Genomic DNA, 27752 nt, shown 5'->3' with positions numbered 1-27752 from the left:
CACCAGGGAGCATGGTGGAGTGGGTGGTTCGTTAAGCCAATGAGACTCACCTGGGCAGTGAGAGCTCTCAGTTTATGAGCCTAGAAAGGGTTCCTATTCACAGAATGGCTTTCTGTCTACAGCCTGCCGGCTGTGGAACTCTCTGCCCAGGGCCATCCAAAACTCCCCCACTATTGCTGTCTTCAAGAGGGGTGTAAAGCGACATCTGCAACAATAGGTTGCAGAGGGTGCTTGGCCACCACTCTTGAAGAACAGGAACATGACATGCTGTAATGAGGCTCTTTCAGAAAATTGTGTTGTCTATTTTATCTACTTGTTGTATCTATCTTATCTTCTTAACTCTTTCTTTGTGATTTATTGTATTCTTCTTGGGACCATGTTGGAAACAAGTCGACAGACTTTCACATGTTATCCTTGTACCCCTTGTTTTTATACTTTTGTATAAATTGTATGTACTGTACTAAATAAAAATCAAATCATCATGTGTATTTATGTTTCCCCTGTCTAATTCCCTCTGTCTGCTTCTCCACTCCTAGGAACAGGTTGTCCAGCACCCATTTGATTCTGTGATATTGGAATACTACTACTTACAGTACACCACACGCACCACACCACACTTTCTCACTTTTTTCTCATCCACACACTGCATTCACCACTGACTCTATTTGTTGTTTATGTCAAGTATTTTGTTGTTAGATAGGTTTAAATAAATTATTTTGTTAAATTGCTATCACGTGTGGACTCCCTATTTGTCACAATTGACCCGTTTGTGACACAATTCTGTCATGCCTTGCAATACACATTCCCTTATACACATAGCAGCCATTCAGAATATGAGTAATATATTTCCAGTCCAAACACACACACACACACACACACACACACACACACACACAATGCCCTTTTCATTTGAAGTGTTTGTCAGACATGGTGGCTTCAGGGCTGAATGCTAATGCAACACGGAGGAGAGACGACAGCGACAACAAAGGTGATGCTAAACCTCCTGTCAACAAGCAGCCTGCATGCGTCTGCTCCTCTGGCTGCCACCTGCGCTCTGCTCATGTGTCTAAGTGTGTGATGGCGGGCGCCCGTGTTGCTGCAACTTTTAAGGAACACAGTCATTTTGACAAAAGGGTATAGGCCACGCTGTTATTGAAAAGTATTATTTAATATGACATAAAGTTATTTGGCATAAATGACCCAATTCACTTTCAATTCAACTTCTTCAGATTGTAGATTGAATTGTAGTTGACCGTTTTGTCACATTCCTGCAAGTCCCGCCTCCCTTAACACCAGCACAGCCGACAAGGGGTCACATGACCCCTAGGCATTTTCAATAAATGTATCCTCATCACTCGGTCGAGCTCCAGCTCTGTCACTCAATGACTTTTCCTAAAAGTACCCGTTTTATCTGGCATGGTTTCTGAAATTTCAAAATGACTTCAGGAAAATGTACGTAATTAGAACGTTATTCCACATATATGGGCCGTTGGAACAGACGAAAGTCACAGCACTTTGCAAGTGTCTAGTCCAGGGGTGGCCAACCCGTGGCTCGCGAGCTGCATGTGGCTCTTTGTCCGTCAATGTGCGGCTCTTCTTTTTTATGTCACTCAAACCTACATTTCATTGTGGTAAACCTCATATTTTTATATTCAGAGGTAATTATATAGTTTACACTGTTTATTTTTCTCATATAAGCTGTCGGGTAGTCTGACCCGTTCCTGGCGGGAATTAGTGGCATTTTCCCCATAGCTGTGCTAGTGTTAAGTTACTGCGTGTGTTCTCACTTAACGTTCTGCTCTATCTGAGCACTGAGCAACTGCCACCTAGCATTTGACAGATGTGTCTGTGTAGGATCCATTTCTTGATTTTTATACTGAGCCTAGTCAGAAAGTGCTCAGCAACACTTTGGTCAGAGTGAGCGGAACGGAGTAACCCATTAAGTGAGTTTTTCCGCTCTGAGCCGCTCAATTACTTAACCCACTGTTGCTTAGTTCTGATGAACTTCCCAGCTGAACTACACTATCGGCATGTGAATTCCCACAATGAATCAAAATTCCTATAATTTACTTTATTTTTAAGTACAGTAATGTAAACACTGCTCCCCACACTTTTTGTGTTTGGGTAGGACCTCTCTTTGTGTGGTGTCCGACCACTGATGTCAGATGAAGTGGTGACCATCGACAGTGCCAATGGCGGATCATGCTGTCAATCATCATCTTGCAAAACAGCCAATTGACATTGACAGGAATACTAGTGTAAGATAATAAAATGTTTGTATGTTGAAGACGTTCCCTACCTGATGATACTTGGCAGACTGGCGTCTCCGCCCTTCTGGGACGGCCAGGCCACTGGGGTGGCGGGTACATCGTTGGCACACAGCCAGGCTGATGTGGCCTCTGTGGCATATAGCTAGAGGAGGGGAAGACAGAAGCAGGGCAAAGGTCAGATCCAGATGATCATTCACAAAAACTCTTCCAGTCTATTTCTATACCAGTCCAGGGACCACTCAACAATAACCTAGTGAGCAGCCCCGGCCCCCAGAGTTTGAGAAACACTCGAGTATCAAGCTACATAGAACTTCCTTGGTGTTTCTCAACTGGTGTGTAAAAAGAATATATATAAAATTAGGGCTGTCAAAATTTATGCTTTAACTTGAGATTAATTTAAATTATTTAAAGCATTAAAATAAATTAACCTAGATTAATCTATGGAGTGAAAAATCTTCAATCTTAGCGCCGCGGATATAAGAAAGAGGTCTAGCTGAGTCAATGTTGATGGTTTTGTTGAACATTTGTATTTCACAGGAGTGAAACTGTATTCAAAGAAAGCTATTAAAATAGTCTTTGAATCTAAATATACTTTCTTTGTGTTGATTTTACATTAATTCCATGATTTTACTCAAGTAAATATCTGTTACAAGCTTCGGTCTTAAGTAGAAAAATGCTATTTTTAATCTAGATTAATCTAGATTAATTACAGAAAATTGTGAGATTAATTAGTTAATTTTTTTTAATCTATTGACAGCACTAAAATATATATATATTTTTTTTTTGTAATCCCCCCCCCCCCCCCTACCTATCTTTGTGAAAGTGGCTTCTCAGCTCTGGTCCAGCTGAAGACAAAGCAGAGGAACAGATTGGACATTGAGCATGACCTCATAGTTGCTTTGTCTACCATCACCCCAGACTTTGAGACTCAGGAGCAAACAACATCTCCAGTTATCCCATTAGTTCCCTGGGATGTTAGAAGAAGTTTGCTAAGAAGGATATATTATTTATTATAATTTTATTTCATTGTGTTTTTAGCCCTAGTTGCACTTTTGTTTCAACCAGTTATCCCATTAGTTCCCCCAAACTTACTGTAGGTCTGTTATGTTAAGCTAAGAAGTCTGCTAAGAAGCATATATTATTTATTATTATTATTTTATTTCATTGTTTTTTTTGCCCTAGCTGCACTTTTGTTTATTTCATGTTTTTAACAGTGCATGAAAGATTGTTTATTATTGCAAAAAAAAAAAAAAAAAAAATATATATATATATATATATATATATATAAATCATAGTGGTTCAAAAATTTGGGTCGCGACTTAATGACTAAGGACAATGTTGGGTCCCGAGGCTAGACCAGTTGAGAACCACTGCTTTAGCTCATTAGAGACTTTAATAATCCAGAACAAAATCAAACTTACATAATAAAAATAATTATTATTACTATTATCATCAAATCAAAGTCTAAATATACAACAATAAAACAAGATAAATACCAATATTATATTTTAAAATGTTATATTTTGAAGAGTGATGCTGTGGAAATAGTATTTCTGCTTGTATTTTCTATTGACTTTCAAAGTGAAGAGAAATACTCTAGTCTCCCAGTGACCTCACTGTGCTGTACTCACCTTGAAGCCCTCTTCTTTCAACTGGTGCGCTGTGGCCAGGAATTTGGGCCGGAATGATTGCTGTTTGGGGATGGAGAGGGAGAGAGGGAGAGAGGGAGAGAGGGGAGAGATTCATAAAGATAAGTGTGATGAAGAGAGTGAGGCTTTCAAAACCAGAGCTGAAAAGTAACTATTAGTAACTATTACTCAAGATACTGTATTTGACGTTTTTAAGTAAGAATGTCTAGTACTTTTAAAAGCATGTATTCTTACGTATTCTACTTATATTTCTACCTTAGTACATTTTATATAGACACAAGAGTAGTGAGTAGAGTGAGATCTATTTACAGTAAAACTCAGTACCTCTTGTACCAAAGGCTTGCTTTGTTTGCACAACATTTTTAAAATTAGAAAGTAACTCGAGTACTTCTTAGCATGCTACTCTTACTTTTACTTCAGTACCCTCACTCCAGTTTAAATACAATGTCCTCAGTAAGTAACAGCACTTCTACTATAGAGGAATATATGTCAGTACTCTTGACAGTGATTGGAGATACAGTTCAATAGCTATTGACAAGAAGTTTGTCCTCCTCCCCCTCTGTGCCCCCTGCCCGATCAATGACCACGCTGTGCATTACGACGCCTTGTACACAGCCAGCAACTCAATCCCCCAGTCATCGGAAGGCCATTTATTTTCTATCGAGTCGAGCAGCGTGGGAAACTTGGCAGACACTACGACGGTCAACTAGTTTGTCACCCAGGAAAAGTTAGCCACGGCTGAACTTGTGACAGACATCACCCATCAACAGCCAATCAGACGTCTGTACTTCCTTGTTTCCCTGCTGATGTGACAATAGTTTTGTACTTCCTTGTTTCACTACCAATGTGACAGCAGTTCTGTACTTCCTTGTTTAACTACCAATGTGACAGCAGTTCTGTTCATCCTTGTTTCACTACCAATGTGACAGCAGTTCTGTACTTCCTCGTTTCACTACCAATGTGACAGCAGTTCTGTACTTCCTTGTTTCACTACCAATGTGACAACAGTTCTGTACATCCTTGTTTCACTACCAATGTGACAACAGTTCTGTACTTCCTCAATTCACTACCAATGTGACAACAGTTCTGTACTTCCTTGTTTCACTACCAATGTGACAACAGTGCTGTACTTCCTTGTTTCACTAACAATGTGTCAACAGTTCTGTACTGTAGATAAATGTTTTGCCTGCTGTGACCAAAATGTACAGTAGGGCTGTCCTGATTACCATTGTTTGTCTTCAAAGCTTCAGTAGTAATTATCATGGAATAATCAAAGCGCCATTCTTCTCGCATGAAAGTTTCAATGCAGAGAGTAAATGAGAGCATTTATGCGGGTGAACACCAGAAAAGCAGCTGGCCCAGATGGGATAACAGGACGGATACTTAAATCCTGTGCTAACCAGCTAGCCCCAGTGTTCACCACCATATTCAATCTATCCCTGGCTGAGTTCGTGGTCCCTGCCTGCTTCAAGGTGTTCACTATAATCCCGGTACCAAATACCAAAAAAATCCTCCCCAGCAGGTCTTAATGACTACAAACCGGTGGCACTCACCTCTGTGGTCATGAAATGTTTTGAGAGGCTGGTTAAGGATTACATTTGTGCCTCCGTACCCAGTGATATGGACCCTTTGCAATTTGCATACAGGCCAAACAGGTCCACTGACGATGCGGTCTCTCAGGTACTACACAGCACCCTCTCTCACCTAGACAGCCAGAAGGGGGGCTATGTGAGACTGTTGTTCATTGACTATAGCTCAGCGTTCAACACCATAGTCCCCACCAGACTGGTGGACAAGCTGATCGAGCTGGGTCTGAGCTCCGCTCTGAGCGCCTGGATACTGGACTTTCTTTTTTTGTGATCAAATCTTTTTATTTTATTTTTTTCAAACATGAAACAAAGACATATCACAATACAATAATAATAATAATACATAAAATACATCCCAATGCAACAACTTAACCCTTTAATCGTCAATGACGTGTTTAGACGTCATTCCTCGCCATGCGTAATCTGCCAAATGATGTTTTACAGCGTCCTCTCAACTCTCCAACGGTTCAAGACCGCCACCTGGTGGCCGATCGGCGAGTTGCCAAAACCGGAAGTGAGCGGCCGGAAGTGGTGCTCACCCATATTTCGTCCGGCCTCCATCTCGACACACTGGATAATCGATCGGTTGCCATAACTCAATAAACAACGTTATTTGGACGTATATAGTATTATACAACCTGGAAATGGATCGCATATATCAACATCCCATAATAGCAATCTTTTTGCTCCACGCTCATCACCCAACGCTACGAGGAGACTGGGGTGAGTTTCAGCCTGTTTGTTTACCATTTTCGATACAAACTGCTATGATATATATCACCCATACTACATGATTCATTTAACGTCGGTCATTGCATTATAAACGACCCCCCCCCCCCTCCGGTCAACATCAGATGATGAGTCATGACGTTTAGGACCTTGTACAATTGAAATTTTTAATCTGACGTCAATCGGTATCAAACTACATTTGATTATCTAATATATGTGACTGGGCATGGGGACGATGGACTTGTTGAGGCAAGGTCAATTTTTTTTACATATTGTGAAAGTACAGATTAATACCTTAAAAATAAGCCATCACTTGAACATTTTGGTGGGATACTTTTCAAGCTACATCCTATGAATCATGGTGATATCAGTAAACGCATTCAGAGATGAATGGCCTTCGAACTTTGTGGAGAGGTTCACACCTGTGAGTTAATCAACTACAACCCTACCCAGAATGCATTGTATTCCATGGCCCCCTCTCTCTCTCTGGACATTAACACCTTGCGTCAGGCTCTTTTGTTATGGCAATGACTCTGTCTTGTGGCAAGTTGTTGTGGCAGTTGAAGTATTTGCCTTGTAAGTCTAAAAGCTAAATGACTAAATGTAAATGTATTATAAGGAAAGGTTAACCTTCTGTAGTGTGGTAGTGAAAGGTTAACCTTCTGTAGTGTGGTAGTGAAAGAGTTAACCTTCTGTAGTGTGGTAGTGAAAGGTTAACCTTCTGTAGTGTGGCAGTGAAAGGGTTAACCTTCTGTAGTGTGGTAGTGAAAGAGTTAACCTTCTGTAGTGTGGTAGTGAAAGGTTAACCTTCTGTAGTGTGGTAGTGAAAGAGTTAACCTTCTGTAGTGTGGCAGTGAAAGGGTTAACCTTCTGTAGTGTGGTAGTGAAAGGTTAACCTTCTTTAGTGTGGTAGTGAAAGAGTTAACCTTCTGTAGTGTGGTAGTGAATGGTTAACCTTCTGTAGTGTGGCAGTGAAAGGGTTAACCTTCTGTAGTGTGGTAGTGAAAGAGTTAACCTTCTGTAGTGTGGTAGTGAAAGGTTAACCTTCTGTAGTGTGGTAGTGAAAGGGTTAGCCTTCTGTAGTGTGGTAGTGAAAGGTTAACCTTCTGTAGTGTGGCAGTGAAAGGGTTAACCTTCTGTAGTGTGGTAGTGAAAGGTTAACCTTCTGTAGTGTGGTAGTGAAAGAGTTAACCTTCTGTAGTGTGGCAGTGAAAGGGTTAACCTTCTGTAGTGTGGTAGTGAAAGGTTAACCTTCTGTAGTGTGGCAGTGAAAGGGTTAACCTTCTGTAGTGTGGTAGTGAAAGGTTAACCTTCTGTTAACTCACTAAACCTCACAAACACCAGCAAGGAAAGGCTGCATCAAAATAACTGTTTTGTTTCGTAGTGGCGTTTCTGCCACTCTTCACAAGCAAAGAGACTGTTTCCATTCCATGAAAACCCGCCCTACTCTGCTCTGATTCGCAGACTGTGGGTGGGGGGGGGGAGAAACGCTGAATGTGATTGGATCAGAGTAGCCAGACAGACAGGCAGAGCAGCCAGCCGGACAGTGGAGCAGAGAGAGAGGAGACAGCGGAGGATTTAACGAGGCGCGTTAATACATTTGTTTATCTGGCTTACTGCTGCGGATTCAAGCCATGCAATAACCAAGCGCAACATTAAAATAGGGACAGCATTAAGTTGCAATAATACAGTACAGCTCAATACACACAATTGTTAAGGGGATGCAGACCCGAGAAAGACGTTTGTCTTGTCATCAAATGAATTGCCAGCGCGCAATTCAGCAGCATAGTTTACATCAGGGTCCCTATAAGTGAAAACAACAATAACCTCTCTCGCTCCGATGAAAAGAATTGGTATCACTCCGTTTCCTTATTAAATTAATTAACTTTTTAGCCATTAGGTTGCAATAAATGCACTCTAACGAAATTTGTTCGCTCATAAAATTCTAAATGTGTTTTAATGGTGTTTAATTAAGTTTAAAACACGTTTTATGACGGCGGCCTTTCTTTTTTATTTAGACACTGCGTTTGTCACAAGTTACGTTGCTTATAACTTATAACATTAAGATAGTGTATTAACATTGTTATTCTCTCTCTAAGAAAGGAGAGCTTGTGTCTGTGTGTGTTTCAACACCTCGATAAGTACATGTACTTGATACCCGGACAGGCCGCACCCAGCGAATAGCCCACAGCTGTAGTTTTTCCACCTTATGAGAGAAAATACTTGTCGAACTATATAACAATAATTACCTCATTTACAAGTTGTATTTAAGTTTGCAAATAAGGGCAAATAAGGGAACACATTAATGACAGTTCAAAGATGTAAAAAAAAAACAAGATTTCGATTTTTGGTATTTTCTGAAGAGCAAGACATTTTTTCACTTAGCAACATTTCTCTCTGGCCGAATCAAATCGGGTTTGGTCGCGTCGGGGCACATATGTATTTATGGCTATAACTCACGTTCTATGGAATGCTGCAGAACGATAAAAACATATTTATACTTTAGACCATATTTTAGTATGAATGAAAAAGTAGAACGTTGCTACATCCTAAACGATAGATACTTGATGTTGAATGGGCCATAGTAATGTCAATTTAGCAATACAATTTAAAAAGTTATAGCCCTGCAAAGAAGGGGAACATCTCCATAGACTTACAGTACTGGCAGAGAAGGGATTAAGATGAGAATAATCTCCGGCAGATAAAGGGTTAACATAACATGACAAGACAATAATTGAGACAGATTGCACAGTGACCAACCCGAGCCCCCCCCATCAACCACGATCCCCAACCCTCGAAGACCCCGAGTCCGGTGCCCCAGCGAGTCAAAGCATCAGCCTCTTTAACACCACAACCCGCCGAGGCCCCGAACCAGGGCCCCCCTCCCCACCCCGCGACGATCCGACCCAAATCCAAAGGAGCCCAGGACATATAACCATACAAAAAAAACACAAAAAATAAAATAAAAAGCGAAAAACAATATACATGGACACTCGCTCGCTCAACCACCCCCCCCCCCCCCCCCCCCCCGGACCTCAACGTGAACCACACACTCAACATACCACTCAGCAATCAAAAATCTAAAATCACAATTTTATATGCACTGTTTTAACTTTTCCATAGCCACCAACCAAATCACGATATTGGATTCATTAACACCTATCACAAGTGCAGTGGATATCTCCAGGGCCCCGTTCCATGTACGTGGTTCAACTAAGTCGATCAAGATGTCATTATCCAGCTTCAGTTAACCCGATGTTCAAAGCCGGGATTTTCCTGTTTCACAAAGGAGGATTCAGTCTCGTTAACTCAAGCCAGACTTGAGAGTCAGGCTCAAGTCAGGCTAGATGCGCGCTCCCGTTTTAGGTGGAAAGCCAGCACGTATCGATGGCAGAGACCCTGATTCTCAACGGCATTGATTGATTAATTGATTTAAGACTTTATTGACAGATTGCAATAGGCTCAATCGCCTCGCCGACAAGTTAAATGCGTTATCTATAGGCTAATTCTAAGTCCCTCATTACCTCAATCAATCAGATTATATTTCTTTAAACTTGCCTGCTGGATTGAATAATCAAATGAGATCTTGCTAGCGAAAATTATTAGTTAACTGTTATACAGAATTACGATACGGCTCTCTTACCCATTGATTGATGTATAGTCAATCTTTTATCTATCTTCTCTGTGGTGTAACGGGTTCTTCTTTTGACTTTCACACGGACGACCGGGGTTCAAGGCCCTAGTCTTTTCCTTCTTTTTGCAATATAGGAATAATTCAATTTGGTGCACGTTGAGAGCTATATAAAGAATGACATCCTCAATGCATGTAGATTTATAATATTTTAACTTAAAACCAGGCTACTTTGGCGTATAATCATTAATATTATATTCAAAAAAATCATATTGGAAACACGGGGATTTGAACCCCGGTCGCTGAACTGGCAGGCATGAGCACTACCGCTGGGCCACTGGGCCAGATGGGATAAATTCATTGTTTATACATTAATGAACGAGAGACCCGTGTTTAGAATATCCGTTGTTTTGAATGAAGTTTGTCTCTTTATCCTCATTCATTAATGTGACGTCAACGGCTCATTCAATTTCTCAAATCCGTCAAACAGCGCATCTCATCAGACATCTTAATCCCAGTTACAATTAAAATAACCACATCATGTGTACATCGCACGAGCGAGCGCCACCGTCGCCACGGTATATATAACGTGCATTATTTAGGACAAAGTGAATTTAATATCAGCATTTTGGGTCTATTTTACATTTCAAAAGCCCCCTCTGGAAGAATGGAGCACAAAAACGTAATTCAGAATGGTATAATGCAGATCGTAGACTGTGGGAATAGTTTCAGGAAACGGGCTGTCACTTCTTTGCGGGGGCGTGGCGATAGTTCAGGCTAACTTGAACTTGAACTCTGCTTTCGAGCAGGCTCAAACTTTTGGATATGTTGTCATGGTGATTTGGGAAATCCAGGTACATGAAATCGGAAAGTCGGGATAACCGAGTTAGCCGGATAACTTTATCCGGCTAACTCGGTTATCCCGGTACATGGAACGGGGCCCTGATATATTACATCAAGATAAGTGAGAATCCATACCTTCGGGCACAGTTTGTCTGGGTGAATCCAACGTAAGGCAATCAACTTTTTGACGGCTGTGAGGCCGGCCAAAATGAGTCTTTTCACATGTGTAGAGGTCGGTAATTGAGAGAGATCATTCAATAACAATACAGAAGGCAGAACTGGTATGGTCAGAAGGAAAATATCCGATAGCTGGGAGGTAACATTTTCCCAAAAGAGCTAAACAGGAGGACATTCCCAGTACACATGCATAAATGTTCCGGTGGCACCGTTTGGACATAAGGTACATCGAGAGTCAGGTCTGAGACCCATTAGATTCAGTCGTCTAGGGGTCAAATAAGTCCTATGAACAAAATTTAAATTAATCTGTTGGTGATCTGGGTTGCGTGAGGACAGCCGAACATTTTCCCAGACCGCATCCCAATCAAAATCTACATCCATCTCCGGGACATCCTTTCTCCAAATCGTATCCAGGGGAAGGTCCTTATACGAGGACGTAAGTAAGTGGCGATAAAAGTCAGAAACGAAGCCTCTCGATGTCTCTTTGTCATAAAAGAATTTGTGAAAACGGTGATGCTCTAGTCTAGTGGAACATCCCATGGAATGCCATGAGCCCTCAGAGCTGCTCTTATTTGTAAATAAAAGAAAAAGGAGGTTCCGGGGAGATCATATCCGTTGGATAGATCTTGGAAGGAACGGAGACCAGAGTTATCGAAGATATCCCCCAGCATGTGGATGCCTTTCTTTTCCCATCTAGGGTGCCTAATAGGTTGTTGTCCAATAAGGAGTAAATTGTTATTAAATAGAGGGGAATGCATGTGCCATTTATGGCGGTTAGTACACGCTTTCTGGGTGTCACGCCAGGTCTGGATCACATGTGTGATAAGAGGGTCAAATCGTAATTTGCATTGCTTAATTGGAATGTTGGTATACACCAGGGGTCGGCAACCTGCGGCTCCAGAGCCGCATGCGGCTCTTTAGCCAATCAGCTGCGGCTCCCTGCCCCCAAAAAAATAAAAAAAGATTTCACTTTTTTTCTCTCTTTTTGTTCTCTTATTTTGGAGATCGATGTCATACTGTGGCACTGAAATGAAAAAATATTTCATCAACTTAAATATTTAGTCAACAAACATATTTCATCAACCAAACTATAGCCTATACGTCACACCCCGCGCCTCTCCCTGCCTTCTGCAAGTGGCTAATCTTGAGTTTCCGACCCCCCAGTAAGCTAACCATGGATAAAAAAGGAAAGTCTGAGGAAAATAGAGGGTTTAATTCAGCGTGGACAGATTAATTTGCTTTCACAACTAACGATGCAGGCTTACCTGTATGCCTGATATGTGGTGAGAAATTTGCGAACAACGAAGAATTAACTTTTTATTATATATAAATATATATTTTATATATTTATATATATATATTTTCCTATAAAAAAAGGGAAGGACTCAAATATAGCTGCATAGTTCAGGGTTTTATTTCAAAGTAGGTCTACAGATGCCAGTGTTTTTCTCCTTTTCTGTGTTTTATTTCAAAGTAGGTCTACACATGGTAGTCTTTTTTCAAAGTGGACTACTTTTTATTTGATAAATGTTCCACAAATAAGGAAAGGACTCAAATATACCTGAATAGTTCAGGGTTTTATTTCAAAGTCGGTCTACAGACACCAGTGTTTTGTCTCCTCTTTTGTGTTTGATTTAAAAGTAGGTCTACACAGCCAGTATTTTTTCTCCTCTTCATAAGAGTTTGAGGTTTTCCTTTGTTATAACAGGTAAAAACAGCAATAAAAAGACAAAATCTTTCTTTTTGTTGCTTTATAATTCCATTAATGCAACAAACTGTGTGCTATAAGTATAAAGTATAATAAATCGCAAATTACTTTGGGTATGCAATTGTCAAGCGTTTTATGCTAAATGTGGGGTATGCTTGGGGATATATAAAACGTTATACACTGTGTTATCTTCATTTTAAGGGTAAATAGGTTGTGTGGCTCCCTGAGCATTTTATTTTGTGGGAGGGGGGAAAAGTGGCTCTTTTGATAGTAAAGGTTGCTGACCCCTGGTATACACAATATCCTGAAGTCTATGTGGGGACACCATCTTCTCCTCCAATGGTTGCCAAGACACGGCTGCTTGAGCATCAAACCAAGTGATCAGAGGTATCAGAGAGAAAGCTTGAAAATAATATTTAAAGTCTGGAAATGCTAAGCCTCCATCGAGTTTATTTCTTTGGGCAGTTGATCTCTTCAAGCGCGGGCGTTTGTTGTTCCAAACAAATTTATATGAGGCAGAGTGCAATTTCTACCAGTAACCAACAGGAGGAGGCAACGGGAGCATTGAACTGATCAAATTAATTCTGGGTAAAATATTCATTTTAATTATTGATGCACGGGCCTGTAATGAATTTTTTTATTTGGACCATCTGTTGAAGTCATTTGTAATCCTGTCACCCAAGCTGGAGTAATTATACCTTACCGTCTGGCTAATAGTGGGGAATATTTCAATCCCGAGACATTTAAAGTGCTCCACCATAAGTATGTTTGCAAGTAGGATGGTAGCCTTCGCAGGCTCATTAAGTGGAAGAAAGGCAGATTTTGGCCAGTTGATCTTAAAGCCGGACAGGCTGCCAAATTCATCTATCACGCTGAGCAGGTGAGGTAAAGAGACGGAGGGATTCTGCATAAACAGGAGTACATCATCTGCGTATAAGCTGATATGGTGATGTGTGTCCTGAATTGAAACAGGAGATATAATTTGGGATTGTCTTATGTATTGAGCTAGAGGTTCGAGGGATAAGGCGAAAAGTCCGGGACTAAGAGGACAACCCTGTCTAGACGAGCGTGAGACAGAGAAGAGTGGTGAGCAGAGCTTCCCCGTTAAGATCATGGCTGAAGGCCCTCTGTAGAGAACTTTGATCATATGAATGAAACCCTCACACAACCCCATCCTTCTAAGAACTGCCCACAAGTAAGACCACTCCAATCTGTCAAATGCCTTCATTGCGTCCAAGGACATGACCGCTGTAGGGACTGCAACATCCTTGCTGGCATCAATCACGTGCAGTAACCGTCTGATGTTGTCAGTAACCAGGCGGCCTCTTATGAAGCCGGTCTGATCGGGGTGAACTAGAGATGTCATATGCTTTTGAAGTCGGGAGGCTAGAACCTTGGCATATAGCTTTAGATCGGCTCCGAGGAGACTTAGGGGCCTGTAGCTGCCACATTCGGTAGGGTCCTTATCCTTCTTGAGTAAAACAGATATAAGCGCCATATTGACATCTCTGGAAAAATTACCCTCTTTGATTGCGTGTAAAATCATTGAGAGTAATAAGGGACAGAGTACATCCCAGAATGCAAGATAGAGTCCCGGTGGAATACCGTCCCATCCGGGAGCCTTGCCCCGTTGCATACTGGACTTTCTGAGTGAAAGGCCTCAGGCGGTCAGGGTGGGGGGTCAGACCTCCAACACCATCACCCTGAGTATCGGGTCCCCCCAGGGCTGTGTTCTGAGCCCCCTGCTGTATTCACTCTACACACATGACTGTGTGGCCAAGTTCAGCTCCAACTCCATATTGAAGTTTGCGGACGACACAGTGGTGGTGGGGCTGATCTCTGACAACGACGAGAAGGCCTACCGGGAGGAGGTTGATGCACTGGCACTCTGGTGTCAGGACAACAGCCTGCTCCTGAACATTGTTAAAACCAAGGAGCTGATCGTGGATTTTAGGAGAACACAGCAGGGGACACACACACCACTGTGGATAAACGGGACTACCGTGGACAGGGTGAGCAGCTTTAAGTACCTGGGGGTCCACATCTCAGAGGACCTGACATGGACAACACACATAGACTCAGTCGTAAAAAAGGCGAAGCAGCGCCTCTACCACCTGAGACAGTTAAGGAAGTTCAGAGTATCAGGGAAGATACTCCAGTCCTTCTACTCTGGAGCTGTAGAGAGCATCTTGACTGGAATCATCACTGCCTGGTATGGAAACAGCAAGGCACAGGACAAGAAGGCCCTACAGAGAGTGGTGCGCTCAGCTCAGGACTTATATAACAAGAGGTGCAAATCCAGAGCCTGCAGAATAATGAAAGACCCTCACCACCCCAACAACAGCCTGTTCAAGCTGCTGAGGTCAGGTAAACACCTGCGCACACCAGCAACTAGGACAGAGAGACTTCAGCTCAGCTTCTTCCCCCAGGCCATCAGAGTCTTGAACACTGAACTCTCCACACACAAGCACACATGAGAACACACACACTGTATACGCTCACACACTAACAGTCACTTTAGCACGAACACACACACATACACACACATGCTGCACACGCTCACACTCAACGGTCACTTTACAAAATGAAAAGGTCACTTTAAAAGGAAAAAATAAAGAACGGGAGTGGTTCTTGTATAGTAAATAGATGGATATAGCAAGATAGCATAAGGATATATAGTATAACTGTGGATTGTATAGTAAAGTATTGTATAGTAGTGTACATAAGACTCAGTGCCTCATCCGTAGCTAACATTGTATTGCACTATCGCAGGACCTTAGCATGTCTTTTACCATGCTTTTTGTAAACTTTATGTACATTATACCTGTTATGTCTTATTCTTATTACTTGTATTATTGCACAAATGTCTTATCTTATTACTTGTATTTAGGGCTGACCTTCAAAGATTTTTTTGGCAATTATAGTATATTTAATTTATAATTTATAATGATATCAGACAATGCACCTACAAAAGCAGATGATTACAATTAAATTAGCCAACTTGGTAACACATTAGTCATAGCAGCATAGGCATAGCCTTATTAATGTTTTGTGTGGCGTCGCCGTCGTGTACAACGATACTTATTTTTTATTAAATTTTTTTCTGATTTCTCTGATTTTCTCCCCGTCCCAATTAGTCGTTGTGCCAATTCCCCCCCCTCCCCTACCTGGCTGCTGTATGCATGTTCTCCTACGAGTCGGTACAAGGGCGTCCCGAGTCGATCGCACGCTTCCTCCGAGACGTGTGCCGACAGCCAGTGACGTCTTTTCACTTGGCAGCGAGGGCTCTCATTGGTGAAGTGTAACGCGTGGGAGGGCACGCTATCTCCACCAAGTCCTGCCCCGCTAGCGCCGAGACCTGACCTGTAGGCGTCGCTGTCCACAACGCCAGATTCCCACCCGCCAGCTTCCACCCCCTAATACTGCCAATTGTATTAGTATGAACGACCAGCCAAGCTGGTAGCAACGCAGAGAGCTGGGCTCGAACCCATCGTCTCCTGCATTGGTGACGAGCGCAATCTCCGCTACGCCACCTGACCGCCCAATACTTATGTTTTTTAGGTGATTTGACAAAGTTGTTGTAGAGTTGTGATATGCCATTTTCTTCTGGCATATCTGGCACTCGGCTTTTTGGGCATTGTCTTTGCATATTTTAAAGTGTAACCACACGTCTGATGACTTCTTCGTCGACATGTCTGCTGCACATGTCCTTGTTGTTTTAAACACAGATAATCTCCACGTGCTTGTTGTAGAGAGGTGGAGTCGAGGCGCCGCTTACTTTCGTTTCATTGGAATGGAGGTGCAAGATTTTGGAGGCAAAAAACAAACAATTTTTTTTATTTTTTACTTCGATTTTTTTTTTTATGTTCGAAGCTCGTGCCATCGAACGAAGCTTCGAAGTATTTAAGACAGCCCTACTTGTATTATTGCACAATCGCTGCGGGCATGACCTCCCGCATTTCACTGTATGCTTGTATGCCGTGACAAATAAAACTCTTGACTCTTGACTTGACTAGAGCTGTGGGGTGGATGGGTTTTCTGAAAGTTCATATAATGTCATTGTCTGAGGAGAACTGAGGAAAATCTCCAGCTTCTAGCTCTAACTGAGACTTGGATTACACAAGCTAATTCAACAACACCGGCAGCCTTATCTACTAACTATACCTTCTCTCACACAGCTCAACCCTCCAGACGTGGGGGAGGCACCGGTCTTCTGACCTCTCTCTCATGGTCAACAAACGCAATATCACTTCCAACTCTGTCACTCTCCTCTCTCGAATATCATGCAGTATCTGTCTCTAATCCATTCAAACTCACCATTGTTACTCTCTATCGCCCCCCAGACCAGAATACGGCACCCCTCTCCTTCTAATGGGGTCGATTTCAACCTGCCTGACTCATTTCAGTCAGACACAGTGGTCTCCTTCCTACTAGGGATGTCAGATATTATCGGCCGATATTGGCATTAAAATGTGATATCGGAAATGATCGGTATCGGTTTTCAAAAAAATTAAATATATATATATATATATATATTTTTTTTTTTACATTTATTTAACCTTTATTTACCCAGGCAAGCAAGTAAGAACAAATTCTGATTTTACTTATTGTCAAAAGTATACATAATGTTATGTTAATTCCACAACAAGAGATATGTAATGTTAATTACCTGAAATGTTTTAGTTTTTTGGGGGGGGAAACCCTGCATATATCGGTATCGGTTGATATCGGTATCGGAAATTAAGAGTTGGACAATATCGGTATAGGTATCGGTAAAAAAGCCAATATCGAACATCCCTACTTCCTACAATCCTTTGACCCAACTCCCACTGTCATGCCTCCCACTCAAAAAGCAGACAACTCCTCGGATCTCATATTGTCTGACCATTCCTTCATATCCTTCTCACTAACTCTCATGCTTAACCGAAAGCCCTCCACTCCAACTCAAACCATCTCAGTCGGACGCAACCTGCGCTCCCTATCCCCCTCTACCCTCTCCTCTGACATACTATCCGCTCTACCTTTGAGTGACACCTTCTCTGCTCTCCCCCCAGATACCGCAACCTCCACCCTCCTCTCAGCCCTCTCAACCTCCTTCGACAAGCTCTGTCCCCTCACTGAGAAACCTGCCTGCCGTTCCCCACCAAGTCCATGGCTGATGGATGCAGTGAGAGAACAAAGACAGGTCCTGAGAGCGACCGAGAGGAAGTATAGAAAGTCATGCCTCACTGTTGACATCGCCACATATCACAACCTCTTGTTAGCATTATCTAAAACCATTACTACTGCCAAAGCTTCTTTCTTTCACCATAGGATCGAGGCCCATGCCAAGAACCAGGTACAAAGCTGATAGAGTTGTACCCTTCCTGCTGACTTGTTGTACAAAACGTATAAGTCGTTTTGGATAAAAGCGTCAGCTAAATGACGAAATGTAAATGAGAACTGATTCCCAAAATCAATGTTATTATTATCAAAAACCAAGAAAGTATTTGAATAGTGATTTTGACATTGATGGCAGCGATTTAAGCGCTGGGCCCTACCAAACCTCTCATCAGAATGGAAGAGAAGATGATAACAGCCATTCAAAAAGCTTCCCGGTGCTCGACAACTTATTATTTGCTAGACTCCACAAATACACATCCTGGGTTAAAACGTTGTCGTTCCAAGAGACCACTACAAATATACAGTCAAAGGCCTCTTGCACCACCCATATTAGAATAGATCAGCCCATCAACCAAGTTGCGCACCGTGTGTAAATACATTTAAAAGCATAATTTGTGACTGCAGTACTGTTCCCTCTGTTGAAACCAGGTAGTCCCCCTACTAGCTTTGTTTACAGTCATTTCGTGGACTGAAAATAGTATTTTCACACTAAAATGGATTGTCTGTGCCTTTTGATATAAAGGTGGCACCTGGGTTTTACACGTGTCTTTAGGCTGTAAAAGGGTTGTTTACACTTTGCAGCATTACACATGGCCGTGGGAAATCGACTAATCGTGACAATTGAAATCCATGACCGACTCCCAGGTGTGTGTGTTAGGTCAGCTGTCGGGGAGGCGCAGTGAGGCTGACGGTCGTCTCAGAGACTAATGAGGATTTCACACTGTCACGCCCTACCAGCACCTGCTCACACACACAGAGAACAATTGTGATGAATTCAAAACAGCTACACACGCACAAACAAACCTGTTTATACACACATACTGTACACACAGAAACATCTATCAAGCGTTTCAAGAAGGGAGATGAAATGATGGAGAAAAAGGGGTGATTTGTATATGACGCAATTTCACCTCTGGCATGATAATGTTCTTATCTTGTGATGTTAGGCTTAAAGGAATGTGTCAACATTATAGGAAATGGGTTTACCGTCTTCTCCAGAGTCAGACAAGAAGATAGATACCAATTTCCTCTCTGTGCGTTTAGTAGAAAGCTATCTGGCTTTCTATCCGTAAAAAGATAGCCTAGCTTAGCATAAATTAATGGCAGTCGATACGGATCAGCTAGCCTAGCTTAAAACACTGGAAGGTGTTTTTGGCCAACAGCTAGGCCAGCTCGTCCGTATCTGCTTCCATTAATTTGTGCTAAGCTAGGCTATCTACAGGATAGCCTAGCTTAGCATTTTAAAAAACATAACTGTATATTGTATAGTATTGTATATAGGACTCATTACCTTTAATTCTTAAGCTTAGCATTGTATTGTATTTTATCTTAGTAATTTTTATCATGTCTATTTTATTATCTATTCTATTTTATTATTTGTATTTTTGCACAATCAAGGCAGGCATGAGAACAAGAGTACAAACTGAATGCATTGGGTGGAAATTGGAATATATAAACAAAACAAACTCTGTTGGATGTCTTTAATGAGGAAAACTCCCCAGGAAGGAAGAGGAGATCTCTAAATGCAGTGGTGGGCCAAGTGGTGGGCCAAGCCTCCCACTGCGTTCCAAACAAGCGTGTTCTTGCATTGCTTCAAAACAGTAATTGCTTTTGGATTTGTGATGGACTACCAAAATGATTTCTGAGCATCTCCAAATGATTACTCCGGAATGACTATTTACTCCCTCAAAACTACATAGTGGACCTATGGCGTAAACAAAAAAGAAACGAGAGAATAAAATAAAATAATTCAATCTGGCATAAGTGCTGAACACCCCTCAGATTTGGAAACTGATTACACCCATACCCTTCAACCCTGTGAGCAATTTTCTGTCTCACTAAAACCATATTTCAAAACCATATTTCTACTAACTCAGGCAGAACGAAGTAAGGGAAAATATTAAGCAAAGTTGACAGAATTCTTTTTTGTTTGCTTTTGGTTAGTTTGTTTTTTTAGACATTTGTTTTTGCTGGATGCAAAGTGGAATGTGAGCAGACCTTACCCCAGGAAGTCAAACTGATTTAAAGCATGGTTTTTCTAATGTCACTTTGTGCATGTGTTGTCCACCGCCATTTTATCTGGCTGACTGGGGGGAAGAGAAGTCATGCCCATAGGGTTGGGAAATAACTCTGTTTATCATCATTCTTTCAATGGGATCACATCCTGACAAAACTAAATCAATGATAAGCAAATATTAACTGAAAGTTCTCACAAAACGAGATCTGAAATATTTGATGGGGTATTATTTGAGGAAGGTTTTGGTTTGAGGTATCAAAAATGTTCCGGTGCAGTGGGTTACATTACAATAGCTGAAGAGATTTCATAGAAACAAAAGTAATTACATCTGATAGATACACTTTAGAGGCTACTGGTTCACTCTAGTAGTCAGGGCTGCTCCTCAGTAAAGAGTCCCCAATCAATATACACTGTAATTTATTTATTTAAAATGGGGACAATATATATTAATGAACATTTTCATGTACTTATGCCAGATTATAGCCAGAGGCTAATTTCCATCTGTAGTTCATTTGCAGGCTGATGTTAACAGAGCAGATCATTACAAATGTACACAAACTTAATAACTACAAGAACAGACGAGAGTACATGTATCAGTTACTAAACTACACAACCATAAAAAACAGACAATAGATGAAACAGACAATGACAACACAATATGTGCGATGTGGAGAGACAAAACGAGAAATGGGAAGACCATATTTAAAGTGCTTTAGGAACCAAGTGTTACAGTGACTGGTGCTTATGCCAGAGTGCTACTGTGCTCATTGTATTACACTTGAATTGTAAAGTGCTGGTATAGATTGCATGTTAATTGTAGATTAGCACGTTGCCCTTTTGCACAAAATGTCAGTATTGCACTGGATAAGCTACATAGATGTATTTATGTATGCATTTAGCAGAAAGTTGTATACACAAATTGTAATCACATAATGCACTATTGTAATAAAAAATGGGCACAGATCAGGTTTGTCCTGAGTGGTGTAAGGCCCTCTTATTGTGACTGCGGCTGAGCGCGTGTGACATGCAGAGGCTAAACATTGTGACACTAAATTAAAGCTGTCAGATCCCATCTACAGTTCACAGGCCTCGAAAGAAAAGTCCACAGAATTGACATTGTCTATCCAGGGGTTCTCAAACTCTATAATACCATGACCCCATTTTATTTAGGAGTCTTACCCCGAAACTGCGATCGTTGCCAAAAGCATGTTTTAGGTCCGGTAAAATACGACACTGATCGGTACAAAAGCATGTTTTAGGTTAAAAAAATACCAGCAGGTTACCTAAAATAGACCTTACCTCAGTCAGGAGGTACTCCAAAATTAATAAATCCCAGTCGGCCCATGGCGATCGCAATTACTCGTGTATATATCCCTTATATCATAAGGGAAAGAATAGGTCTGAGGCACCAAATCTCTGACCGATTGCTATGTCCAGATCCACTCTGAAGCGGAAGCAGCCGGAGGTAACTCAGTACTGGAAGACAACTGATATCCCCAGTTCAAAAGGTAGGTGATACTGCCACCTGGCGGGATTCGACCGTCATTGCAATTCCAACGTAGGCAGCTGTGCCAGGGAGACACAGGCAGCTCCGAGTGAGTGTTTAGAACAGTGGTTCCCAAAGTCGGGGTCGCGACCCAAAGGTGGGCCGCGAGCAGCCACGGGTGGGCCGCGAGATGATTTAAAAAAATAAAAATAAAAAATAAAAAGAAAATATTTTTTTTATTTATTTTTTTTTATTTATTTTTGTCAGGCCACTGAACTTAGAAGCAGGCCAGGACAGTGTTTCTAGTTGTATTCTAAAATTATATTCTATTGTATTCTAAAATGTGACTATATGGTTTTATATTAACTTAATAAATAAACAAAAACGAAAAATCTACTTATTTCAACGAACATTTCAAACTAAATAACAGATTATGCACATAAAACGCTGAAAACAACCGAAGCAACAATAGTATTTTAATGAGGCTATTATTATTATCATTATTATTTTGCAACAAGTTAGCCCTCTCATAAATAGCACATATAAATGAATAACTAACTTGAACTAACTTAATAGGATTGAAGTGATATTTGGCTTAAAAAATCGGTCACCTGGCAAAAAAAAAAAAAAAGCCTGACGATGTCCATTGGGCCGCGGCTCTCTGACGCCTTATTTTCTGGGCCCTGGCCTGAAAAGTTTGGGAACCCCTGGTTTAGAACAGGGATCAAAGGAAAAATCCAAAAAAGGATCCAAAATCGAGTATACTAGTTTTTGGTGCCCAAGCGTTGGCGACGAAACACGAGTATACTCGTTTTTGGCGCCCAATGTGTATCGCGTAATTTCAACGTGGAATTAAGGAATATCAAAATAAAGCACACGTTGTTGAACTTGATCATGCATATTTATTAGAACATTTTATTACAGCACTATGTTATCAATACACATAAAACGAGGCATATTTAGCCAAAATATTTTGCCAGAACATAACATTTTTTTATTATTATTTTTTTTTTTACTTTCCAATGTGCTGTCACCTACTGTCACCTACCCGCAACCCCAATTTGGGTCGCAACCCGTAGTTTGAGAACCACTCTATTCCAATGATCTTGGGCAGTTAAGTCAATATCTACAAACAGAGACAACTATCTCTCCGAGATGGAAACCAGTGCATCGAGACTTGAGTTTGTGATGTCGTCGAGCAACCTTTTTTTTGGGATTCATGGACAATGAATTAGTGACTGACCTTTTGGTTTTAAGCTAAGCTAGTGGTCCGTATCCACTTCCATTAATTTGTGCTGTGCTAGGCTAGCTTGCAGGCGGCTAGCTTTCTACTGAACGCACAGAGAGGAAATGGGTATACCGGTATATCGTCTTGTTGGCGCATTCCTTTAAGCCTCATACATCATAGGATAATAATTGTATCATCCAAGAGGGCGGATGTTGGCGTGTTCCATTAACATGCGGGGAGAGCCAGAGATAAGTCATGAAGAGCAGGCCATGCTAATTATAGCCTTTGTATATACGCCCTTGTATATAGAATGGTACACTCTGTACTACTTCTTCCATATACAGGACACTCGCCATCTTTTACAGACATGCACGGTAGTGACCTTACCTGGATTCCAATCAGGATGCCCTTCTGTGGCAGTTTGAAGCCTGTGGATAGCATGGCCTTCAGGAAGGCTGAATAGATGTTTGGTCCAAAACAGGCCACCTACAACAATAACATCAACAGCAACACACACACACACACACACACACACACACACACACGCATCAATAACTGTTACCTTGGTCGCCATACACATAGTTTGTGAAATAAATAAAGAAAAGAAAGACAGTGAGTGAGTGAGATAAAGAATCACAAGCATCTGGAAGAGGGACGGTTGATTGGTTTTGTGTTCAAGGTGCCAACCTCTCCCGTGGAGGCCATTTCACAGCGGAGGACGGGGTCTGCATCCCTCAGCCTGGGCCAGGAGAACATGGGAGCCTGGCGAAGAGGAGAGGAGGAGAGGACAGCGTGTTTCTACATGGCACTTACACAGTGAAAAGGACTCACAACCAATGGCACTGATCAAGCTGCTTTTCATCATCTGGCAAACTGCAAGTTGACATACCGCTTTCCAAGTCCTTTTTCATAGAAACCCTGTATTTATGGAGGGCCACTTTGCTAAAGTGTCCACGTTCATATAGTTTCACTCACACACACCTGGGAGCAGCCCTGTGCATCGTCAGCCATTGCCGTTTGCCACTAAGCAGCTCTGCTGGAGCAGTTGGGGGTTAAATGCCTTGCTCAAGGGTACTTGAGCAAGGCAGATCTGTGAGGATTCGAACTGGTGTTCTTAGTCACTCGAGTCCAGTTCTTTCAAGATTAAGGTTGGGTGAAGATTTCCTTAATACTGATCTCACATTTGTCACACACTGTTCAAGATTCAAGAGGTTTATTTGTCACATACATACCAGGGCATACAGTGAAATGCGGGTGGCCATGCCCGCTTTAATTGTGCAATAATACTAAATAATTAAATAGACATAATAAACAGGTAATAAAATAGACATAAAATAGGCATGATAAAATAGACATGCTAAAGTCCTGAGGTAATGCAATACAATGTTAGCTACGAATTAAGGCACTGGGTCATATGTACACATATATGTACTGTAACTATACAATATACAGTTTTTACTCTATATCCTTATGCTATACTTTTATTTCTAAACTATACTATACAAGAACCACATCAGTTATTTCCTTAAAATGACCTTTATTTTTGGGGGCGCCCCAGTGGCGAACCACATAGCGCGCTCAGCCACGACACGGCCGATCCGGGTTCGACTCCTGAACCCGTCGTTATTTGCCGAATGTCTTCCCCCCACTCTGTCTCCCATTCCTCATCTGTCTCTCCCTACTGGACTGCCCAGTAGAAATAAAGCGATAAAAACACAAACAAATTTATAAAAAAAAAAAAAAGGGTGACCTTTATTTTTATTTTCCTCGTTCCTTTAAAGTGTCTTTTCCATTTGGTTTAAAGTGACCGTTTGTGTGTGAGCGAATGCAGAATGTGTGTTGTGTGTGTGTATGTGTGTGCTCATGTGTACTTGTGTGTGGAGAGTTCAGTGTTCAATGTTCATTTTTTTTTCTTTTTTCTCCCATTTTCTATTTTTCTCCCATCCCAATTTCGTATTGTCCAATTCTACCCTCCCCTGTCTCGAACGCTGTTAGGCCATGCCTCCCACAGGTCGGCTGCAATGTGGACCAAGCCTTGCATCACGTGTTTTATGGAATGAATGAGATTAAAAAATAATAATAATAATTTTAAATAAATATATAAAAAAAAATATATTAATTTTGCGTTAATTTTCATAACGCGATAATTAGCGGTGTAATTCATTTATCTGGTAGCACTTTATAATAACACCCTGTTATAATACATTTATAAGGTATTTGTAGATAATGAACTAATCATGAACAAACCATTTATATACATTCATAAATGATTATTAAATCATTTATAACTATATTTGTATACCATTTACAAAGTATTTATAACGCATTAGTGGATAATGAACTAATCATGGACAAACCATTTATATACATTCATAAATTATTATTAAATCATTTATAACTATATTTGTATAACATTTACAGATTAGTTCTACATTATTTATAACTCATTATCAACATTGTTTGTACTTGATTTGTTCATCATTAAATAATGTTGTTTAATGTGTAGTAACACATTTGTAGATGCTTTGAAAAATGGATATGAAAAAACGATATGAAAAAACTGCTCAGTGCTCAGTATGTATGTGATGACGACACGACACACAAGAGTAATAATTATTTGTGTCGTGTCATCATCACTGAGCACACTGAGCACACAAATGTAACGTTAGCGGCCACCACATCTACACGAACGTCTACACAACATATAAGAGTTGTTTGTAGGTCGGAAATGATGGAATAGATTTACCAACAAAAAAAGGTGTTTAACCTGCTCATACCTTATTAAAAGCGAAAGTATAGACGCAGCACGGATAACTTGTGCTTCCATTCAAACAGACGGCAACACACGTGACGTCAAGTCTCTCTCGCGTGAGACTTCCTCTCTATATACTCTTCAATACCTGACCAGGGTACTCCTGGGTCCTAGTGCCCCCCGATGTTACACTATATGTCATGCACATGTATTTTATATGTTAATAAAATTGCATTTATCTTTAGTCCTAATTCTGTCACTGTTTGATGTCACAAAGAAGGGTGTATCCGAAAGCTGCCTACAACATTTGTAACATGTGATGAAAAAGTAAACAAATAATTAACTGTATTAGACACTTGTTAATGATGAATAGGCTTCACTTTAGATTGGCCCCCACGATAGCATCTGCAAATGATTTATAGATGTTTTATGAATGTCTTAACAAATCATTTGTTGAACATGAAAAATAAATGGAGATACACTATAGTCGTTTTTTCATATCCATTTTTCAAAGCATCTACAAATGTGTTACTACACATTAAACAACATTATTTAATGATGAACAAATCAAGTACAAACAATGTTGATAATGAGTTATAAATAATGTAGAACTAATCTGTAAATGTTATACAAATATAGTTATAAATGATTTAATAATCATTTATGAATGTATATAAATGGTTTGTCCATGATTAGTTCATTATCTACAAATACCTTATAAATGTATTATAACAGGGTGTTATTATAAAGTGCTACCATTTATCTAATTAACGTGATAAACTGACAGCCCTAATTGTAATATTTATATTGTCATTCATCTATTGTCAAAATATTTTGTACACTAAATTTCAATTAAATATAGTAATTATTTTATCTTAGTATATTCCATCTATTTACTTAGTTTTGTCCTGGTTGAACTATCAGTCAAACCCAATATGTTTCAATATGTGTGCTCGGTAGAAAGCAATCTCCACCAGGCTGCAGCCACCCATTTATTTTCTAGTAGCCTAGAGCAGGGGTTCCCAAACTTTTCCGGCCGGGGCCCAGAAAATAAGGCGTCAGAGAGCCGCGGCCCAATGCACATCGTCAGGCTTTTTTTTTTTTTTTTTTTGGCAGGCGACCGATTTTTTAAGCCAAATATCACTTCAATCCTATTAAGTTAGTTCAAGTTAGTTATTCATTTATATGTGCTATTTATGAGAGGGCTAACTTGTTGCAAAATAATAATGATAATAATAATAGCCTCATTAAAATACTATTGTTGCTTCGGTTGTTTTCAGCGTTTTATGTGCATAATCTGTTATTTAGTTTGAAATGTTCGTTGAAATAAGTAGATTTTTCGTTTTTGTTTATTTATTAAGTTAATATAAAACCATTTTAGAATACAATAGAATAGAATTTTAGAGGGCGGCTAGGTGGTGTAGTGGGCAAGGCACTCGCCACCAATGTGGAGACGCTGGATTCGCGTGTTCGAATCCAGCTCTCCACATTGTTTTCAGTTTGGCTGGTCGTCCGTACTAATACAATTGGCAGTATTAGAGGGTGGGAAACTGATGGGTGGGGATCAGGCGTCGCTTGGTGCGCCTGCGCAGTAGAATCAGGAAGTGTCGGGGGCAGCGTGAGCCTCCCACGCGTTACTCCTCGCCACTGAGAGATCGAGCTGCGCAGGTGAAAAGATGCGACTGCTGTTACCTCAAGTACCGGAGGGGACTTGTGCTATGTATGACTTAGTCCACATTGCAGCCGGCTTGTGGGAGGCAAGAAACAGCGTTCGTGACAGGGGAGGGTTGAATTGGATGATATGAAATTGGGATGGGAGAAAATATAGAAAAATGGGAGCAAAAGTGGATCAAAAAAAAAGAATAGAATTTTAGAATACAACTAGAAACACTGTCCTGGCCTGCTTCTAAGTTCAGTGACCTGACAAAAAAATTAAAAATAAAATTATTTTTTATTTATTTATTAATCATCTCGCGGCCCTCCCGTGGCTGCTCGCGGCCCACCTTTGGGTCGTGACCCCGACTTTGGGAACCACTGGCCTAGAGGTTAGGTACAGTATGGCGTTAAGTGTAGGTGGCGGGAAAACATAGACGAATGAAAAGAGATCTGCCCTCAGTATTACTATTACACTATGACACTATTGCACTATGACACTATTACACTATGACACTATTGCACCATGACACTATTGCTCTGTTACACACTAGGCCTCTCAAATAGTTGAGGACAACACACACACCCTTCACACCCATTACAAACTAATGCCCTCAGGCCGTCGATACAGAGCTTCA

At 40.9% G+C, this 27752-nt stretch overlaps 1 protein-coding gene across 1 annotated transcript in view; it reads right to left on the bottom strand.

Moving 5' to 3' along the window:
• Nucleotides 1–27752, bottom strand: part of cps1 (carbamoyl-phosphate synthase 1, mitochondrial) — a 255494-nt gene that overhangs the window by 25591 nt on the left and 202151 nt on the right. Inside the window, exons 33-36 of the mRNA XM_084309709.1 lie at nt 23397–23471; nt 23097–23195; nt 3902–3961; nt 2300–2412 (exon numbers count right to left, since the gene is read on the bottom strand). Of these exons, the coding sequence (XP_084165835.1) occupies nt 2300–2412; nt 3902–3961; nt 23097–23195; nt 23397–23471 (347 nt within the window). The remainder of the gene's footprint in view (nt 1–2299; nt 2413–3901; nt 3962–23096; nt 23196–23396; nt 23472–27752) is intronic.

The sequence above is a fragment of the Notolepis coatsorum genome (assembly GCF_963971535.1).
Source record: "Notolepis coatsorum genome assembly, chromosome: 3".
NCBI lineage: Eukaryota > Metazoa > Chordata > Actinopteri > Aulopiformes > Paralepididae > Notolepis > Notolepis coatsorum.
Note: the sequence above shows the minus strand (reverse complement) of the source record. Positions and strands in the feature narration are given on the sequence as shown.